At 37.7% G+C, this 20,003-nt stretch overlaps 1 protein-coding gene across 4 annotated transcripts in view; it reads right to left on the bottom strand.

Annotated features, from left to right (window-relative positions):
- Positions 1-20,003, bottom strand: part of PLEKHH2 (pleckstrin homology, MyTH4 and FERM domain containing H2) — a 96,145-nt gene that overhangs the window by 69,559 nt on the left and 6,583 nt on the right. For all 4 annotated transcript variants that reach the window (XM_020878073.2, XM_020878075.2, XM_020878076.2 and 1 more), the window contains exons 2-3: positions 18,189-18,318; positions 5,985-6,047 (exon numbers count right to left, since the gene is read on the bottom strand). In XM_020878073.2, coding sequence (XP_020733732.2) covers positions 5,985-6,047; positions 18,189-18,311 — 186 coding nt within the window. In that variant the 5' untranslated portion in view covers positions 18,312-18,318. The remainder of the gene's footprint in view (positions 1-5,984; positions 6,048-18,188; positions 18,319-20,003) is intronic.

Raw genomic sequence — 20,003 nt, 5'->3', positions numbered from 1 at the left:
ACCCCTGGGTCGGGAAGATCCGCTGGAGGAGGAAATGGCATCCCACTCCAGTATTCTTGCCGGAAATCCCATGGACAGAGGAGCCTGGCGGGCTACGCTGCATGGCCTTGCAAAGAGTCATACACGACTGAACACACCAGTACATATAAAAATTTTAACTACTCAGAGACCGGTCAATAATAAACACTAAAAGAATTTAAATTAGTTATTATATAAACTCTTGCAATTATCAATATATGGATATTCTCCAGTGAGGAATGCTTTGTATTTTCAGGCTACCTTCTCTTACTTCAGGAGCGCCTCTGGTTACATCAACCCCCTCAGCACACTTCTCAGACATTTCCCCAGTCTTGATGGTGAGCTTTTGTGCAGTCAAGGGCTAATTTAGCAGGCTTGGGGTACATTCCCTGTACATTCCAAAAGGAAGAACTTGCCCTTGACTGTCTTCTGGGAAAGAACCTCTGAGCCCCTGGAATTTTCTTCCTGATAAGGTTTTCTTTATATATCTGATATATTGGGTCACACCAGTTAGTTTATGCTCACAGTGTGATTTATACTGAATGTCTTTTTTATTTATGTGGGTCATGGGCCATGCTGTATCAGTTTGATCTCTGGAGGGGTTGGAGGTTGAGTAGCTAAAGTGGGTATGCATTCCATGCCTGTAAGACTGACCAGGGGAGGGGGTCTTGTAGGCATGGAATAAAAATTATGGACACCGAGGCATGGATGATGAATCCTGGTTGGCAATGTGTCATATGTGTTGTCCTACATCACTGATGGAAGAATCAAGAACATTCCTGTGCAACTCCACTGTGAGAGGACTACTAGACGCTCATACCTGGTGTCTCCTGGACTCTGCCCTATGTGCATTTTTCCTTTGCTGAAGTTAATCTGTACTTTCACGGAAATAAACTGAAACCACTAGTGTAACAGCTTTTCAGGATTCTATGACTCTTTCTGTGAATCATCAAACCCGAGGGTAGTGCTGGGGACCCTGACACAACTCCTAATGATATTTTCCATTTTCTTGCCTATACTGGAGAAAGCAGAAGCTGCAAATATTGTTCCCACTGTAACTATCCATATCAATATTTCCCTTTTCCCACCTCTAGTCTCATCCCTTCTTCTCCCACTACAGGTACTCAACATGTGACTATATTTTTGAGTGGGGAGTGTAAGTTTCTATTCCTATGTAAGTATTGCAACTATGTGACAAAGATACTTAATCATTCCAAAATACAACAAAGAAATGGTTAAGGGTAATTTGAATCCCATACTATTTTCCAGTTATACAAAATTATTGCAAATTAATCATTCTAATCCTATTTTAAACAGTTTTTTCAGCAGAGTGCTCCATAATTTATGTAGTAAGGCCAGACCCATTCTCACTGAAAGTGAAAAGGAACACTGTTAAATAGTTTTCCATATAATGAAGCAAATCATTACATGGTCCTAAATATTAGGATGATTGAGTAGTTATTTATTAAGAATCAGAAATGACTTGGATGCTAAGAACCAACTGTAAGAAAAGTAGATTAGCCCACATATTAGAAGGAAATTTAAATCTAACTCCTACCAAAACTGAATCAAACACAGGCAAGGGACTGGGTCCTAAAGACATAACTGAAAAGACAAAGTTTCTACAGGAGAAATTATCCACTCCTCTTTGGTTAGCATAAATTAGTGTATTAGATTGTACCAGGTGGCCCTAGTGGTAAAGAACCCATCTGCCAATGTAGGAGACAAGAGACACGGGGTCAATCCCTGAGTCATGAAGATCCCCTGGAGGAGGGCACAGCAACCCACTCCAGTATTCTTGCCTGGAGAATCCCAAGGACAGAGGAGCCTGGTGGCCTACAGTCCATAGAGTCACAAAGGGTCGGACGACTAAAGGGACTTAGCACGCACACATGCGTGCATACCACTGCCTAATCAGATAGTTGAGAAGGAATCCTGTATATCAGTATCTCCCAGATGTGCTGTTTGCTTCTTTTCTGCCTCACTAGATTTCTCATAAACAGTACTGGGTTGATTTGCACATAACTGCTTTCAAAATTTATGAACAACAACAATAAAGAGGTACTACAACATTGCCAGGATTTCTCTGGAAGAATGTGTGATTCTTTTTTCTATCAGCAATTTATTTGATGGTTATGCAGGTGAAGCCCACACATTCAATACACCAGGGAAAAAAATGTACAAAGTTAAAGTGTAGAGTTGAGCTGGCTGCAGCTGACAATTGCTTTTTGTGGGGAAACATTCTTTCTAGGTTAATATAAATACAGTGTAAGTCTTAGGATATGGCTCAATGACAAAGGATAAGCTGGATTTAAGCAACATAAACAGCAGATAGGCCACAGTCCCATGGAAACTGTTGAAGAGAGCAAAAGACTCAGTTACTCTAAGTTAATAATATTTACTTAGTCTTAACAAAGTAAGACTAAGGCAAAAATAAAGGCAAAAAAAAAAGGTAATATAATCAGTGCCTTAGAATTAACTTGCTCTCTGTTTATATTTCCTGTTAACTTTCAGATTCATTATGAAATATTTAAGCCAAAAATTCTTCTGAAGCATAACAAAATAGGTACTGTATAAATTTAAAGTGTTATGACAAAAAGCAGTATCTACTGATTGATTATATGGAAACTCTGGGAGATAACTATTGACTTTTTCACCCGGGTGGGGGTGGGGGCGGGGGGCATTAGTAGTGTTACTTTAAGGCAGTACATCTAAAATAACCAATAATTTTCCCTAAAATTTTATAAAATTGTATAATTTTCCCTAAAAATGTGGCACATAGAATAAAATAATTTTATACTTGATATCCTCAAAGTGAAAGTCACTCAGTCGTGTCCAACTCTTTGTGACCCCACGGACTACACAGTCCACGGAATTCTCCAGGCCAGAACACTGGAATAGGTAGCCATTCCCTTCTCCAGGGGATCTTCCCAACCCAGGGATCGAACCCATTGCAGGTGGATTCTTTACCAGCTGAGCCACCAGGAAGCCCAATATCCTCAAAGGACAACTTCAAATAAGAAATTCTTCTTGTTAACTTCTTAAGACCAGGAGCTGGGTACTGATGGCTACAAATTGGTTTCCTTTCTTTAAATTGGGAATAAGGATTCCTTTTTTCTTTCAAGATCCAGTGAACCAAACCGGGGGAAAATTAAAACAACAAAGTAAAAAAAAAAAAAAAAAAGATATTTAATTTACTTTAATTTTCAGAACTAAATAAATTTGCTGCATATATCAATTTAGAAAGTTAACTTAGGAAAAGGCAAAACAAAACTATCTTTCTTTCTTTTTTTCCTATAATACAGGCAGTTAAAGGGGGAAAAGGGAAGGGAAGGGGAGGGAAGGGAAAGGAAGGGGAAGGAAAAGTAGCAGAAGAGACAGATAGCCATGAGTGCAGCAATCAAGAGGGATGTCACCAGCAAAGGACAAAGTCAGGGAAAGACAGTGAAGGAGACGTGGAAGTTAGAGAGGCTGATGAGAGGGCAAATATGTGCTGCAAGGCTTCAGGCTGAACTGCGACACACATAAAGGGCCCACTAAGAAAAAGACATTTGGTACAGGGTGACAGGGGCTCCCCAGGTGGCACTAGAGGTAAAGAAGCCAATTACCAACGCAGGAAACATAAGAGAAACGGGATCGATCCCCGGGTCGGGAAGATCCCCCTGGAGGAGGGCACAGAAACCCACTCCAGTATTCTTGAGGAGAACTCCATGGACAGAGGAGCCTGGCGGGCTACAGTCATAGGGTTGCAGAGACGGACACGACTGAAACCAAGACGGACACGACTGAAGCGACTTAGCATGCATGCATAGAGTGACAGAGAATGACGTAAACACAACAATTTTTCTCTTAGAATATAAGTGGCCTTTAATGACTTTATTGTTAATTATTGGCTTTTTCTAGATATAAGTAATTACTACTTGGTCCCATCAGCTAAGGAATATAAAATACAAAACACCAAGCACAGCTTACATCCTTACCATTTACTAGTACTTATATCAATATCTACATTTGAGGTTTTAAAGAATTTTGGCTAACTTTTTGGTGAGGTGATGGTACCTGCAGTTAGGACTTTTAAGTCTTTATTTTTAGATGGGATGCTGAAACAGGCAGGTAGAATGATATGCTATCTGAGATTTGTTTCAAAATAACCTTGTATAGGGATAGGGAGGCAAAAAGTGGGTGGGGGTATAGACTTGCTGTGAGTCAACTAATTGCTGAAGTTGCTGCTGCTGCTAAGTCGCGTCAGTCGTGTCCGACTCTGTGCGACCCCATAGACGGCAGCCCACCAGGCTCCCCTGTCCCTGGGATTCTCCAGGCAAGAACACTGGAGTGGGTGAAGTTGATGATGGGGGTTCGTTATCTATTTTCTCTACTCTTACAGTGGCTGGATTTTGCATAATAAAGTTTAAAGATCTTATTTTCAAGTATAATTAATTTAAGAAAATTAAGGGGGCTTCCCTGGTGGCTCAGCAGTAAAAAAAAAATCTACCTGCCAATGCAGGAGACGAGTTGGATCTCTGATTCGGGAAGATCCCACGTGCCGCGGAGCAACTAAACCCATGTACAGCTATTGGGCCTGTCTTCAGAGCCCGGGAGCCACAGACACGGAAGCCCGCATGCCCCAGAGCCTGCGCTCTGCAACCACCACAGTGAGAACGCGGGCACCCCAGCCAGAGAGTAGCCGCCGCTCGCCGCAACAAAGACTCAGCACGGCCAAAAGCAAAATTAATTAAGAAAATTATTTTTTAGCAAAAAGAAAACTAAGGATTAGGTTAAATTGGGTTAAGTTAGTCAGACCACTAAAACAATCTACTGTGTAAAATTAAATCTTTTAGATGAAAATAAGATTTGGTAGTAGTCAAGTTGAAGAAACAAACATAACAAACCTAGAGCAAGTGTAAGAAATTTAATATACTCTTCTGAGAAGAAACAGTTTTGTACTTAAGACTTCTGAAATTCTTGACTTGACTGAATCTGACAGAGATCTTTTCATAAAATGTGAATTTATCAATGTATGCTCCTTAGGCAAATTTTAAGGCTGGCAGGCTCATCCAAACCACTCATTTCACTGTGGGCAAGGCCTAGGAAGGGCTAAGTGACTCATCAAAACTTTATTTTTTCAGAGTAAAAGTAGTACCAGAACCAAAAACTATAAAGTATGAGGATATACAAGAAGGAAACAATCATCCATAATTCCATCTATAATTATAACTCCTGTTAAATTTTGGTGTTTCCTAACAGCTTTTTTTAAACTCAGGTTTGACTCACCCTGCCCCCACATCTATTAACATGTTAAATACAAAAGTCTGTATATATTTTCCCCAATATAACTCTAAACATCTTTTCACATTGGCTCAGTCAGTAAAGAATCTGTGCAATGCAGGAGACTAGGGTTTGATTCCTGGGTCACGAAGATGCCCTGGAGAAGGAGATGGCAACCCACCCCAGTATTCTTGCCTGGAAAATCCTATGGACAGAGAAGCCTGGCAGGCTACAGTCCACGGGGTCACAAGAGTTAGACCCAACTTAGGGACTAAACCACCACCACCAATCGTTATTTTTAATGGTTGTTTAATATCTCATGGAATAGATACAGTTCACTAATTCATTCTCCTATAATATTGCAGTCATATTATTTCCAACTCTTCATTACTATATCTAAAGCTGCCATGAACATCTTTATACATAAAATGTCATTATGGTTAGGCATAACCCTAAAATTCATATTTGAGTTTTTTTAATAAGTAAAACTTCCTAATAGAAGCATTTGTGACCTTTTGAAAATTTGTTAAGGGGCAAAACAAAGTCAGAGTCTACATTTTCTCTATGGAGCTAGCTCACAAACAGTAAAAATTACAAAATGAAGAGGACAGCTGAAAACTATTTTCAAGATTATTTTGGGCAAAACAATGCTTACATTGGTAGAGGCAAAAAAAATTTTTTTAACCAAAACTATACCCTACCTGTTGAAAAGCTTTTTCTGCTTGACGCTCAGCATCAATAACTTGTCTCTCAAGCTGTTGCATCTGAAATGTGAGAAAAGACATAAAAAATAGAAAAATTCATATTTCCCTTTTGGAATTCTTTAAGAACACTTAAAGTACTTCAATGGATATTAATAACATAGAATTTAGCACATTAAACGTTCTTTCAGGGCATATGTAAAAACTGATCAAACAAAATACCAAAATTTTGATACTATTTGCAATTTGTACTACGTGAGTATTAATCCAGTAGAATTTTCTTCATTGGACTATATGTTAGAAATTACTGGTCATCATATTTTAAGAACACTAAAATCTAAGATAACAGTAAGACCTCAAATGTCATATTGCTTTGCTGATCAAAAAGTCCCAATGAAAATTAGGAATTTGGGCTGGTGGCTCAGATGGTAAAGAATCTGCCTGCAATGTGAGAGACCCAGGTTCGATCCCTGGGTTGGGAAAGTCATCTGGAGAAGGAATTGGCAATCTATGCCAGTATTTTTGCCTAGAGAATTCCATGGACAGAGGAGCCTGGCAGGCTACAGTCCATGGGGTCGCAAAGAGTTGGACATGAGTGAGCAACTAACATATAAACATTACTATACATAAAACAGATAACCAACAAAGACATACTATATAGTACCGGACTATACTCAATATTTTGTAATAACCTATATAGGAAAAGAGTCTGATAAAGAATATACATGTACATACATATGTATGTAAACTGATGGGATGTCCCTGGTGGTCCAGGGCTAAGACTCTGCACTCCCAAAATTCAAGGAGCTCAGGTTCAATCGCTGCTTGGGAAACTAGATCCCACATGCTGTAACTAAGACCTAGTACAGCCAAATAAATAAATATTTTTTAAAAAACCTGAATCACTTGGTTGTATACCTGCAACTAACAACACTATAAATCAACTATACTTCAACAAAAAATAAATAATAAAAAAATTTTAAAAGAACAAAAAAAAAAGAAAAAAGATACACTGAAACAGGCTTAATATAGGGGGAAAAAGTCCCAGTGATATCAGAAAGAGGTGTATTTTCATAAGCTTCACAGGTGGTATGTGTAAGTCACAACTGAGTAGCTTTAATTCTTAAAGATTGTGATAGAAAGAAGATACTCTGATAAAATATACATATGTCCACAAAAGCATATGGCACAGAGGTTGAAAAAATATCTGGGTATTTTTTGAAAGTTCTGTGGATAATAAAATGTTTGAAGATTTCAGAGGGTGAGAAATTAAAAAAACTTTGGAGATTTTAAGTAAAATACTAAACTGAATATTGTAAGTAAAAAAGCAAAAGTCTTGAAAAGGATCTAATACAAATTAACATAATACACAATCATGATGTAAAACTAAATTTTGAATTATTCTTTTCTGAGTGTTGAAGTTTGGTCAACACTGGAGCCATCTGTGGCTCAACCTATGCTCACTGTCACTTTTATTATTGGCTGACATTCTCAGATGCCCTGAACTTCTAGAGCATCTCAAACTCACAGCATCCTGGGTGTGATACAATGGCACCCACGGCTGATACAACAGATCACCCCCTTCTCAAAACCATGGAGGAGAGACCTCCTGCAGCAGGAAGCAAGGCTGCCAGCTCTGGACCACATGGGTGACAGGAATCCCAACTGAGGCATGTATTGTTCTCAGTGCCTGAAAGATGGTTTCCGTTATGAACATATAATTTTTTAAAGCTGTACTGGTTGGGAGCATTTGCTGCATTGTGATATCTATGTTTGGGCAAATTACCAGTCGACACAGGTAAAACTCAAGACCATGATGAGCACCATCACTTCGCCCACCTAACAGAAAAGATCTCTTAAATATTTCAGAAGTGCAGCACATGGAACTTAGTAAAAGTATCTGCATTTTCTGTATCATCCATGAAAACCCAATGGCGTCACTGGGTACTCAAAGAATCGTATACCAAACACTGTGACAAAGCAGAGCACCATAATATTAAAAATGAAAAACAATGGTCTAAGATAAAAAATGACACGTGGACACAGATGAGGAAAATGTACAAATATGTCTCTGGAAAGCACAGCAACAGCCACAACTTGTTCTTTCTTGCACATCCCACCATATTTGCTGTCACTGAAAACTCAAGAGTATATTCAGTTTACTAAGGATGTATCTCAGCCCTTCTGTCTGGGCCACCCTGTGACATCTGGTAACCTTGATTTCATAACAGTAGAAGAAGCTGCTTTAACTATGGAGGCTATGAAAAGCATTACAGACTTCTGAATAAGTCTGCATGCATGCATGCTAAGTCACTCAGACGTGTCTAACTCTGGGACCCTGTGCACTGGAGCCCACCAGGCTCCTCTGTCCATGGGATTCTCCAGGCAAGAATACTGGAATGAGTTGCCATTTCCTTCTCCAGGGAAATAAGCCCGAAAAGTACACAAATCAAAGTGTGATTTGGAACTTATCAGAAGATACGCAGCTTAGCAGTCTGCCTGAAATATGCAGGAGTTCCTGCAGAAAGTAGAGGATTCCAAAGGAAGAATTCTATTTAACACAAAACCCACTACACATCTTATTCAAGAGACAATGTCTCATAACCCTGAGCAAGTAGTAGAAGGCTGCTGTTCAGATACAGCTATTACTTTTAATGGATTGACTCCCGAAAATACGATAGTAATGACATATGGTGTGTACCAGCCCAGAGCATTTGGACATTATTTTAGCAACACACTGATTTTCTTGTCTCCAGATGATTCAGAAAATCACACAGGACCGGGGAATAATAGAACTGTGCTGTCCAAGAGCACTTGAAATGTGGCTAGTCCAAATTGAAATGTGGTAGAACTGTAAAATACACACTTCATTCAATAACACAGTATTTGAAAACCTATTACAAAAATAATAAAAATCTCAGTAATTGTTCATATTGACTCACATTGAAATAATATTTTAATGTCACATTAAATAAAATATAATATTAAAATTAATTTAATCTACTGTTTCTTTTTCATATTATTGTTATTAGAAAATTTTAAATTACATATGTTTCTCACTTTATATTTCTATTGGATAATAAAAGTGTAAAACATTCCATTGTCACCATATATGGCAATTTAACTGCCTGTCCACATAGCAATATTTTTTTAAGGTAGTTTATTGCAAGGATGTAGATTCTGGAAGAATTTTCAAATATTTGGATACATAAATAAGTATTTCCCAAGTGCATTCTCTGGACCTCAAATCACCTTTAATTTTTGTGAAGATATTTCCAGGTGGCACTAGTGGTAAAGAATCCACCTTCCAGTACAGGAGACGCAAGAAACACAGGTTTGATCCCTGAGTCGGGAAGATTCCCTGGAGAAGGAAATGGCAACCCACTCCAGTGTTCATGCCTAGATAATCTCATGGACAGAAAAGGCTGGTGGGCTACAGTCTGTGAGGTCGCAAACAGTTGGACATGACTGGGCACATCAACACAATACATTTCATGTTTAATAAACAAGTACTGTTGTCTAAAAGCATTTTATTGAGTCTGTTATAGACTATCATAGTACATAAAGAAGTTGGACAAGCAATGTATCTCCTGTCTAGGATAGTCCTTAAACAAAAAAATTAACTGACATGCACACACTGACATCACACTCTCTCACTACTGACAATATGCTGACAATTGTCATTTCTACAATGCAACGACCTTGTGTTTTCAGAGGAATTTCTACACTTGTGCAGCCTTATCCTCAATTTTGAATATTTTTGAGATTTCCAAGGAAAACAGGAAAATCCACAAATGCATTGCTGCTTCGTAAACTTTGGCTAGTGAAAATAAATGACTGACATACCTATGAGAATGGCCGAAATCCAGAACACCGACAATACCAAATGCTAGCAAGAATGTGGAAGAACAGGAACTCTCATTCACTGCATGCTTTCTTATAAAATTAAACATACTCTCATCATACTATTCAGCAAGTGTGCTCCTCGGTATTTACCCAAAGGAGTTGAAAACTCATGTTCACATAAAAACTTTCACACAGATATTTACAGCAGTTTTATTCATAATTGCCAAAACTTGGAAGCCATCAAGATTTCCTTCAATAGATGACTGGATAGATAAACTGTAGTATAACCAGACAACAAAATATTATTTACTGCTAAAAGGAAATGAGCTATCAAGCTATGAAAAGGCATGAAGGAAACTTAAAACATATTATTAAGTGAAAGAAGCCAAACTGAAATCAAGGCCACATGAAGTATGATTCCAACTACATAACATTCTGGAAAACTATGGAGACAATAGAAGGATCAGTGGTTGTGAGGGTAGGGCTGGGGGAGAGCGTGGAGAGGGATGAATAAGCAGAGCACATAAGCTTTTTAGGACAGTGAAAGTACTCTGCTGGAGACGGAAATGGCCACCCACCCCACTATTCTTGCCTGCAGAATTTCATGGACAGAGGCTACAGGCCATGGGGTCGCAAAAAGTCAGACATGACTGAGTGACTAACACCACTACACTAAATACTCTGTATGATACCATCATAATACACACGTCACTATACACTGTCCAAACCCATGGAATGTACAACACCAAGAGTGAAACTATGAACTCTGGGTGATGATAATGTGTCGATGTAGGTTGAACAATTTGTAACATGCACCACTATGGTGAGGGATGTTAATAATGGGGATGGCTAACTATGGAGAACAGTGTGGAGATTCCTTTAAAAACTGGAAATAGAACTGCCATACAACCCAGCAATCCCACTGCTGGGCATACACATTGAGGAAACCAGAATTGAAAGAGATGTGTACCCCCATGTTCATTGCAGCACCTGTTTACAATAGCTAGGACACGGAAGCAACCTAGATGGCCATCAGCAGACGTATGGATAAGAACGTTGTGGTACATACACACAATGGAATATTACTCAGCTATTAAAAAGAACACAATTTAGTTAGTTCTAATGAGGTGGATGAAACTGGAGCCTATTATACAGAGTGAAGTAAGTTAGAAAGAAAAACACCAATATAGTATATTAATGCATATATATGGAATTTAGAAAGATGATAACGACGACCCTATATACAAGACAGCAAAACAGACACAGATGTAAAGAAAAGACTTTTCAACTCTGTGGGAAGAGGCGAGGGTGGGATGATTTGAGAGAATAGCAGTGAAACATGTATATTACCATATGTGAAATAGATGACCAGTCCAAGTTTGATGCATGAAGCAGGGCACTCAAAGCTGGTGCACTGGGACAACCCAGAGGGATGGGGTGGGGAGGGAGGTGGGAGGGGGTTCAGGATGGGGGACTCATGTACACCCAAGGCTGATTCACGTCAATGTATGGCAAAAACCATCACAATATTGTAAAGTAATTAGCCTCTGATTAAAATAAATAAATTTTAAAACAGAAAAAAAATAATGAGGATGGCTATACACATGTGGGGGCAGAGAATACATGAAAAATTTGTATCTTCCACCCAATTTTTCTGTGACTCCTAAGCTGCTCTAAAAAGACAAAGTCTTAATAATAGTCATTTTTTAAAAAGATTGAATAATTGCTCAAGGGGGCCACTTTGAATGTTTGCCCCCCACCCCAGCAAATTCACATCTTGGAATCCTAATGCCCAATGTGATGGTGATTAAACCTTGAGGGTCGGCCCCTCATAAACTGCGTTAGGGCTTTTATAGTAGAGATTCTACAGAGCTCCCAGCCCCGTCTGCCAGATAACAGTGCAAGAAGTCAGTGACCCAAACGAGGGCCCTAACCTGACTACGCTGGAATCCCGGTATCAGACTTCCAGCCTCCAAAACTGGGAGAAACAAGATTTCTATTGTTTGTAAGCTACACAGTCTGTTGTTATTTTTTTACAGCAATCCCCACAGACTATGACATGGAATTGGTTCTGAGAGTGAGGTGCTGCTTAACAAATATCTAAAAATGTGGAAACAATTTTGGAACTGGGTAATAGATAGAGACTGGAAGAATTTCAAGGTACATGGTAGAAAAAACGTATATGACCAAGAACAGACCATTAAAACAATTCTGGTGAGAGGTTAGAAGAACAGGAAAGCTATAGAAAAAGCCTCAATCTTCCTGGAGTGCATAGCTAAGGATTGTGAACAGATTGTTGATAAAAATGATGGTTGGTAAAGGCTCTTCTGATGAGATGTCAGGTGGACATAAGGAGCATATTACTGGAAACCAGAGGAAAAGTGAGACCACAGCCTACAATAAGCATTGGAGCATCCTGAACTTCTCCCCTAGAGCTGAATGCCCTGCACAACCCTGTAACGACCTACAGGGGAAGGGAGTGTGGGGCTGGGAATAGTGGGTATTAATGGAAAACATGTGGCCCTTAGAGCCAACTAGTTCTCTGAAACCTTCTCACTTATACCCATGTGCCCAATGTGCAGCAGCTAAGCATTTACTTCCTGTTAAAAGACTGAATGTTCTTTTCCTATAAAGTTGAATAAATTACTTGGAGGGCTCTAGTCCAACAACTGTGGCATTGATGGGCTCATGGTGTAATAAGCAGTCTCAGACCCACTCATTCTAAAGCAAATATTGACAGTCAACCAGCACTGATTTTATACACAATTGTTGATCAGCTTTTCAGATATCCCATCCTTAAATATAAATGGACCACCAAAGATCATCAGACATTTGAGAAAAGATTGCAACCTAAAGAAGAAAAATCAAACTGAAAAGTGGAAAATAATCTCAGAGGAAAGAAAAATAATTCAAGAAAGAGAACTTAAAAAGAATTAAAATTAGAGCTCAGGAACCAGGAATTTTCAAATACATTATTTCATAGCCATGTCATAGCCAGTGTTATTCCAATTAGAAATATTAGGAAATTGGTGTTTCGAATGCCCCCAGCCAGTGACATGGATGGGATGTGAGCCTTCAGGCTCAGAATCCCTACTGCTCTTTTAGTTGAACCACAGCTGCTTAGGTATTTATAAACTCCACCCACAGTGTATAGTTATACAGAACCAAATGTAAATCAGTCCCAGATACATGAAACCACAAAATCCTTGGCTGGGAAGCATCTGTCTTTATTTTTGTCCCTTGTATTTTATTCTTTTGGCCTAGGAATCTTTTATTAGTAACTTAAAATCATTAACTTTCATAATAGGAACAATTTTAAGCTGCATGGTCTCAAGAAACCTACTGCAGAAGGAAACACACCATTTTTTTAAAAATCGTTATCAAAAGTAATATCCTCAGGATTTCCCTGGTGGTCCAGTGGCTAAGACTCTGCAACTCCCAATGCAGGGTGTCCAGGTTTGATCCCTGGTCAGGGAACTAGATCCCACATGCCACAACTAAAGGTTCTGCATGCTGCAACTAAGACCTGATGCAGCCAAATAAATAAATAAAAATGTAAAAATAGTAATAAGAGCCTCAATCAATAGGCCCTAAATAAAGTTATTTAAAATAACTTTAAATCAGCCTGAAAATCTCATTATTATTATTATACCTACAATTTTCATTGTGTGTTAGTTGCTCAGCCATGTCCAACTCTTTGTGACCCCATGGACTGTAGCCCACCAGGCTCCTCTGTCCATGGGATTTTCCAGGCAAGAATACTGGAGGGGGTTACCATTGCCTTCTCCAGGGAATCTTCCTGACCCCGGATTGAACCTGGGTCTTCCAAATTGCAGGCAGATTCTTTACTATCTGAGCCACCAGGGAATACGCTGTGAAATATTAGGTGGGGCAAAAGAGTAACAGGACATGTGTGATTTAAATAGGATAACCGTGGTGTTGACTGGACTGTTATATGAAAGCAAACACAATGCTGTCCAGGGACTCATTCCTAGACAAGAATCCTAGACCACCTCAGGGAAATCACATTGACAAGAGGAAGGTCAAGTGGCAGGAACTGTCAGGCAGCAATGCTGTATCAGATAAACGCAGCATTAGGTTATATGAGCCATGCTGATGCCTAAAGGGAAAATTCTTCATTTGTTTCACCTTTTATTTTTTTCACTGAAAATCTAACTAATAGGAAATAACAGTCACTTCAACTGAAAAAAAACTTTCCCTTTCCCTCCCTGACTCTGAAAATGAACTAGTAATACTGTAAAGTAGAAAACTACTTAAATCTCAGCTTCCCTGAAGAGTTTATGTTTGGCATACTAGAGATATTTCCAACACCATTCCTTAAATTCCTCCAAAGACCTCTCCCACTTACAGCAGGATTTGCCCAAGATTTCAATAAGGACTTTTTCTTCACAAGCTTCAATATTCAAAGTTACTTGGAAATTGTAATGGAAAAATAAATAGGTGAAAAAAATAGTTTAAAAAGATCCCATGTATTCTCCTAATCCTAATCTCCAAAATATACAATGTATATAAAATTGAAATCCATCTTTAATTATAGGAACATTCTGAGATCCTCTCACACATTTTTCCTAAAAAAATTCAGAAAGATGTCTATCAATCTATAATTATACTATTTTAGTTTTTAAATAATAAAATAGTTATTTTATTATTATTTAAAATAATAAAATAAAATATTCTAAATAATAAAAAATAATTACAATTTTTAGGTCATCTCCTGTACACTTAACCAGTGTGTCCAGTCAGAAAGATACAGGAAAAGAATAATGAGTTCCTTCTATATGCCAGGCACTCTTTTAGCTGCATCACAAAAAAAGTGTGAAAGATCTAAGGTTTTATGCCAACTCTGCTATTAGTTACCTGTGTGATATTGGGCCTACTGCTCAAATACTCTGTCTTAATGTCAACATCTTTAGATTGTGGATAATAATAGTTACTTCATAGAGTTACTCTGGGGTTTAAACTAGCTAATGGTTGCAGTCAAGGCTTAGGATCCACAGTTGGCACCTAGTGTTAGCTGTCTATAATCAGTGCCAAGAAGAAAGAACTAAGAACCAGAACTGCAGCAGAAAAGAAAAGTTGGCCAGAATTTCTGGCAAAGAGCTGAGGAATCAAATTAGTATTCTCTCAAGAATCTTCAGCTTTAGGCCTGCATCCATCTGGAGGGAAGGTACAGAGAGCTATTAGGAAGAATCCTGGGGCAAACTGGTCCTGACACAAAACCAAAGATCACAGATGGGAACAGATTAGCCTCTGGAACGCGATATTTGACTCAAGTTGGGTTGGCATGCAGAAGCAATGCAACAGGGTTTGCCTTGAAAAATATGTAACATTATGTAAACTGTTATTACTACATACGTGCAAACATCCTAACTTACACAGACATATGCTGCCAAGCAGAGATGGATTTATATGTTGTGTGATTGAAAAGAAGACAACAGATGAGTCAGTGAGAATATCAGAGAAAGCAAGGAATGTGGTAATAAAACTAGGTTAGAGATGTCATATAGGGTGATGACTAAGTATTCAGGCTCTAAAAACAAAATGCTGCACTTAGTTGCTCAGTCGTGTCCAACTGTTGCCACTCCATTGACTGTAGCCGGCCAGGCTCCTCTGTCCATGGGGATTCTTAGGCAAGAATACTGGAGGGGGTCGCCATGCCTTCCTCCAGGGGATCTTCCCAACCCAGGATTTGAACCAGGGTCTCTGGCATTGCAGGCTTTACCAGGTGAGCTACCAGGGAAGCCCCCAAAACAAAATGCCTATTTACAAATATTGGCCAAATACTGGCTCCATCATTTACATTTTAGCATGAACTCAGCCAAGGTAAAATAACTTTTACGTGCCTTAGTTTCCTCTTGTGTAAATATGAATAATATTAATATCTACCTCATAGGCTGTTATAAGGATTAAAAAATTATATATATAAAGTACTTAGAAGATTGCCTGGCACATGGTAAGCATCAGTTTCCTAATCTGTAAAATGGGAACAATAAAACTTATTACTTCATAGGTTGTTATAATAACTAAATAAATCATATCTGTACAGTGCTTAGTACATAATAAATAAGTATTTGGTATTTTTATTTTAATACCAGTATTTGGTATTTTTATGGGTGGGTACCAAAAATAAATTTTAATCCAGAGAAAAAATTAGTGAAAAATACAGAAAATATCATGAAGAAATGTTATTCCTATTTTGGTGTTGAATATATTTACTGGGAAGCCATGAGTAACTTGGCACGTTTATCCTCTTTCCCCTGTATAAAACACATATGAATCACTCCATCTCTGAGATCTGTCAAAGGATTTAAGACAAATAAAATTACAGAAGACACCAAAAAAAGGAAGAAGAAGAAACCACACCTAAAACAGCAATTCTGAAATAATATTCCTCTCAATCTTCATTCACTGACAAAGAAAAAAGAAAACTCAGTAACTAAATTAATGACCAAAAACTATTTACAATCTTACTTACAGAGAAAATTGACAAAATGGGCACTCACAAAGAAATTTCCTATGACAAGCCTACTGAAGAACAAAACAAATGTTGGCATTAAGAATTTAAAGGTCAATTAATTGGAATCCAAATAAGCATAACTTTTTATATCTTCTTATAAAGAAAGTCCATAAAGAAACCAGGAGAGTACAACAGTCAAGGGAACCAAGAAAATTTTAAGTAGGAGGCTGTGGTCAACAGTGGGCCAACTGTTGAAGGGCTGAGGTACCTGAAACGCTCGGGAAATGTCCAGTGAGGTTAAGCAGCAAGGTTATAATTAGCAATATTGCTGAAATCATTACATGGGGGACAATCATAGTACAACCTGGGAAATGATTTTTAGAGAGAGAGGAACAGAAGACAAAGCATGAGTCACTAACTCTGAGTTAGGATAAGCTTTCCCAACTTGGAGATAATCAAACTGGGATTTTTTTTCAAGTTAAAATTTTTATTTTAATAGTAACAAATAAAGTAAATTGATAGTGGGGATTCATTCCACAAAACCTATGACCAGGTCACCCTCTAGCCCAAAGTGAATAGAGTAACTTTAGTTTTTCCATCTAAAAGCTGTTAATGCACAAAATTTAAGAAGATCCATATGAAAGTTTAAACTGAATGGTGTTTTACTGGATTTTATTACAATTCTTCTGTGCTAAGAGATTTCTTGGTTAGCAATGCAAGTAAAATTTAACATGATTTTTAGAGATGTGATAATGTGTACCAGTCTCCACTCTAAAAGGATTATGCAGGCTAGAGTTTAAGAAACCACCTGTAAGTTCTCCTGGTCAGTTCTGAATGATCTTTAACACCATTTATATAGCCATCCAAACACTGCCAATACAAATATAATGTGAGTTACATATATAATTTCAAAACTTCTAGTACCCACATTTAGAGTTAAAAACAGGTAAATAATTTTACTATTTTCTATTTAATCTACTGTCCAAAATATTATCATTTCAACATGCAATCAATATAAAATTATTGCACAGGTATTTCATATTCTTTTTCCAAACTAAATCTTTGAAATCCAGTGTGTATTTTACATTTCCAACACATATCAATTTGAACTAGTCTCATTTACAGTATTCACTAACCGCTTGTGGTTGTGCCTGCCACATTGGACATTGCAGGGCTAGAATCCAAGCTCCCTGGAAATAGCAACATGCATTGTCTTATTCACAGATTTGTAACTGTAGCATTAAGAACAGTGTCTGGCACAAACACACTGCAATGAATATTTGTTGAATAAATAAACAAATGAATTAATCTACTGGTTTTATACACATATATTAAAAAATCCTATGACATAAATGAAATTTTAATTACATGGCTAGAACTATTAAGAGAAGCACAGAATTATATTAATTCAATTCTATAGTTTAGTGATACAATGTTTGTCAATACAAATTCTAAATAGGTATATACTTCCATATACAATGTTTCACTGTATTTTATCTTACACAGGAAATGAACAATAATCACTTTAAAGATAATTTTTCTAAACATTTAGTAGATCAAAATGCTATCACACCACACTAAAATCAAATAAATTATAGCTGTTCTTTCTAGCATGAATTAATTCTACATTCATCAAATACACACAATTATTACATAGTCCACCAGTATTTGCAAAGAAGTGTTTTTGTCTTAATGTCCAACCCATTCTAAAACTAGCAAGAGAATATGCCCAGTAGAGCATCAGGTCCCTGAAAAAAAATTAAATAATATTCATTATTTTTTAAATGTTTACCTCCTAAAGTACTGAGATTACTTAATATAAATGAAATGGGCCCCAAAGAACTGATGTTTTACTAACAAAGGTGAGGGAGAAAGCTTACCTTCTCTGCTAAGAGCTCTCGTATCTTGCTTGCTTGAACTCTAAATTTCATGAGCTGGGACTCCAGGGCTACACAACGTTCTTTCCAATCTACTGGCCCTTCTGTCTCAGAAAGCTCTGCCATAATTATTCTAGGAAAGAAAGCATTCAAACAGCGTACTATCAATTAGCATTCAGGATAATCCCTTAAATCATCCAATGCACACATTCTAGACACCATCTAATGATATCTAAATGCAAGTTTTGAATCCTAAGATAAATTCCAGAACCTGGTGACTGCTCATGGAAAGAACTTAGGGGAGACGAGGCCAGGAAAGGAGGCCCAACTGGGTTATTTAAAGTTTCTGTGTAACTTAACCTTTCCATGTCTCAGCAATCTAGAAAAAAGGGCGAATTCAGCAATAACGAACCATTCTTCTCACAGATAGGTAAGGAACAAATTAAATATTGCTGTTCTTACATCACTTTGGACACTATAATAGTATCACACAGAGTACTGTCATTATTTTAGCTCTGCTCAACAGGTAAGATTTTTAAAAATCTGTCAGTTCACAATTTTACCACATTAAATTTACAAAATTATTAGTTTTGCTTCCAGTTGTAGCATCATACGTGCGTGTGCTAAGTCACTTCAGTTGTGTCTGACTCTTTGTGACTCCATGGACTATGGCCTGGCAGGCTCCTCTGTCCATGGGATTCTCCAGGCAAGAATACTGGAGTGGGTTGCCATTCCCTTCTCCAGGGGATCTTCCCTACCCAAGGATCGAGCCAGCATCTCTTACGTCTCCTGTAAAAATAACCTAAAGAAACGTCATACCAGTATTTCAATTATGACTTAGATTCGTATTATAATTATTACTTACCACTACCATAAAGTTGTCCAGGTCCAGGTTATCTTTCAAAACAAAAACACTTTGGCACAATTAACTGGGTAAAGTATTATGACCCTGTACAAGCTTAGATAATTTTTATTTGGTGTAAGAAAAGAAAACATATAAATATGAAATTTGGAACCACCTACATTAAATAGATCTGGAGTCAGGGTATTCCATGATAGTAACCTTTTTTTGGAGGAGCTTGATCCCATGGAGAATCACAGTAAGGGGGAAGCCAAGAAGCAGGGGCACAGATTCTGAAATTCTAAAGTGCAAAAAACTATTGCTCGATTTTGAAAACACAATTGTTTCTAGTTCTGGGTGTTGAAAATGTAGTTTTAAATGTTACTATTTCATCAAGTCACTTTCATAAATGGCTTTATAATGTGCTTCTGAATTGCTTTTGGTATGAACTGATAAAATGTGCATTAGGAATGGCTCTTCTGGGGACGTCAAGCCCTCGTCATGGACTGTGTGTGTGTGTTAAGTCGCTTCAGTCAGGGACTATACATGACAGCAAAACTCAGAATCCCGGGACAGAACTGCAGTTGAAGTATATTATTCTGTTCTTTTGTTTTTCAAAAACATGTCTGCTTCACAGATTAACCAAGTTGATTTTCCCAATATTTTGTGCAATATAACCCCTTCTTAAACCTATAACAGTTTTTTAAACCTGCAAATGATTGTTTTCCTAGCATAAATACTGTTTTGTGATTAGATTAGCTTTCATATTAATACTTATATTACCACTCAATAATTTAGAAGTAAATATAAGCAAAGTTGTTCTACAACGGCTACAACTTCATTAAGAGTCCCCTGGTCATTTCAAAGCCTTCAGATGCTACTAAATTCTAGCCATAATGTAAGGGAATCTTCCTGTAGAGCAAGTAATCATTCTCCTCACTTCCTCATTTTTTCTAAAAGCCCCATCCCATTGTTTT

This window comes from Odocoileus virginianus, chromosome 2 (genome assembly GCF_023699985.2).
Source record: "Odocoileus virginianus isolate 20LAN1187 ecotype Illinois chromosome 2, Ovbor_1.2, whole genome shotgun sequence".
Lineage (NCBI taxonomy): Eukaryota > Metazoa > Chordata > Mammalia > Artiodactyla > Cervidae > Odocoileus > Odocoileus virginianus.
Note: the sequence above shows the minus strand (reverse complement) of the source record. Positions and strands in the feature narration are given on the sequence as shown.